The sequence below is a fragment of the Medicago truncatula genome, chromosome 5, assembly GCF_003473485.1.
Source record: "Medicago truncatula cultivar Jemalong A17 chromosome 5, MtrunA17r5.0-ANR, whole genome shotgun sequence".
NCBI lineage: Eukaryota > Viridiplantae > Streptophyta > Magnoliopsida > Fabales > Fabaceae > Medicago > Medicago truncatula.
The window spans coordinates 2,907,201-2,909,347 of record NC_053046.1 but is presented as its reverse complement, the minus strand read 5'-3'; the positions used below and the strand labels follow the sequence as shown (position 1 = coordinate 2,909,347).

General features: G+C 31.1%; 1 protein-coding gene across 1 annotated transcript; it reads left to right on the top strand.

Annotated features, from left to right (window-relative positions):
• Positions 1–1,068: 1,068 nt before the first annotated feature.
• LOC11436800 (protein P21) lies at positions 1,069–2,147 on the top strand. The gene has a single exon (XM_003611082.4). It carries the CDS (start codon positions 1,174–1,176, stop codon positions 1,882–1,884), a length of 711 nt encoding a protein of 236 aa, XP_003611130.2. The 5' UTR covers positions 1,069–1,173; the 3' UTR covers positions 1,885–2,147.

Below are 2,147 nucleotides of genomic sequence, written 5' to 3'. Positions count from 1 at the left end.
ATCTCTGGTTGTTGTATTTTTTAAACTCTTGTAACTTTTAGTGGTTTCCTAGGCACACCTTGTGCTTGGGAACTGCTGTTTGGTGTGTTATTTAATTCCATTTTGATTTCTTCAAAAAAACAGTATAGTTAGTTTCTTTCAAAAAACAAAAAAAAAAAAACAGTATAGTTAGTTCAGCGATGCTATATATCCCGAGGAAAAAATTCAAGAAACAGTCACGAAACGATATTTAGCCAATTAAATTTGCTTCTTTCTGGAAATCGCGGGATATTTTGTTTTCACTTTTTTTTCTAAGCAATGATCTCTCAAATAAATGTAAAATCCAAAGGTTATTATGTTGCCATGTCATTGTGGAAATCTTCGGAATACGTTGTTTCACTATGATAAGCATTTTCCTAGTTAGTTACATTACATCAAGTTATCTTCAACCTCTTTCAAAAAAAAAATCAAGTTATCTTCAACAATATATAAAAAGAATACATTCTTAATAGATAATGTCTTGGGTTAGATTTTTCACCTTTTAAAAAAAATTGTTTTTAAGAATATTATATTATTGGTGTTATTTAAAAAGATAAATATTTTTATTATTTAATTTATTGGTAAAAAAATAAACATAATTTATTGCTTATTTTTTTGAAGGAATAATTTGTTGCTTATTTAAAAGTCAAAAAATTTATACAAATTTCATAAAAAATATTGTTTATGATTTACATGTGTAAGAATATTTAAAAAAAGCGGACACACAAACGCTGTAGGGTAAATAAATAACGTTGAATTTTTTTTTTAGGGAAAATAACGTTGAACTTGTAAATAAATAACGTTGATCTTTGAAAGATTAACCAAAGGAATCGAGGAAGGAAATTTTGACCATAGTTATAACCAGCTTTTCCACAATCACGGCTCAAAACCTCGTTTAATTAACGTGACCTATTTTGCTAAGCTACCATAGTACATTATATTATTAAACTTTCAACAAATGTTAGTTATCAATAACTTATTTTAATTCTAAATACTTGACTTGTCTGCTATTTCATAACTTATTATACATATGAATTTTCCAAAACAAACCACATTTTTCTTCTTTCAACATATCCAAATGTTGAACGAATCAAATCAAATAGTAATAATTATTTATAAAACCTACCTCTCATTCATTTTTCATCATACACAAAAATGGCCATCATCATGAAAACAAATCTCTCAATCTTCCTTCTCATAGCCATAACATCCATAGCTGCAGCACAAGCAGGAAGATTCAATATCACAAACAAATGCAACTACACCGTATGGGCTGCAGCCTTCCCCGGTGGCGGCATGAAACTCAACACCGGTGAATCATGGAACATGAACATAACCAACGGTACAAGTAACGCAAGAATCTGGGGTCGAACCAATTGCACTTTCGACAATTCAGGTCTCGGAAAGTGTCAAACCGGTGATTGCAATGGGACACTAGAGTGTAAAACAATTGGTACGCCACCAAACACAATCATGGAATTTGCTTTGAACATGTATAACGACCTTGATTTTTACGATGTTTCGCTTGTACAAGGTTTCAATATTCCAATTCAGTTAAAACCGTCTTTAAATTCTTGTGGTACCGTTAATTGTACCGCCGATATTAACGGAGAGTGTCCTACTCCACTTAAGGTACCAGGTGGATGTAACAATCCTTGTACTACGTTTGATACAACTGAATATTGTTGCAACTCTGATTCTGCTAGATCTGCAGCTACCAATGCCTCTGCCACATGTGGTCCAACAACTTATTCTAAGTTCTTTAAGGATAGGTGCCCTTATGCTTATAGTTACCCTAAAGATGATGCAACCAGCACATTCTCTTGTATGGGAGGAACAACTTATGATGTTGTCTTTTGTCCTTAAATTACTTGTTTTTATTAACTTCTCTTTTTATTGATTTTTATTTGTCTTGTTTACAATTTGTGATTCTTATTGTAAAATTTGATATATGTATCTGTAACCAAATAAATGGGTAATCTTTAGGGGATTCCTTTGTACATCTATGGAATATTGATGTGCTCTAGAGCCTTGTCATAGAATAAAGTAAGATTTATGTAAAAGTAAATTCTGATCCTGAGAACAAATTAATTGATATTTATTAATAAGAGACTTTGATTCATATGGTA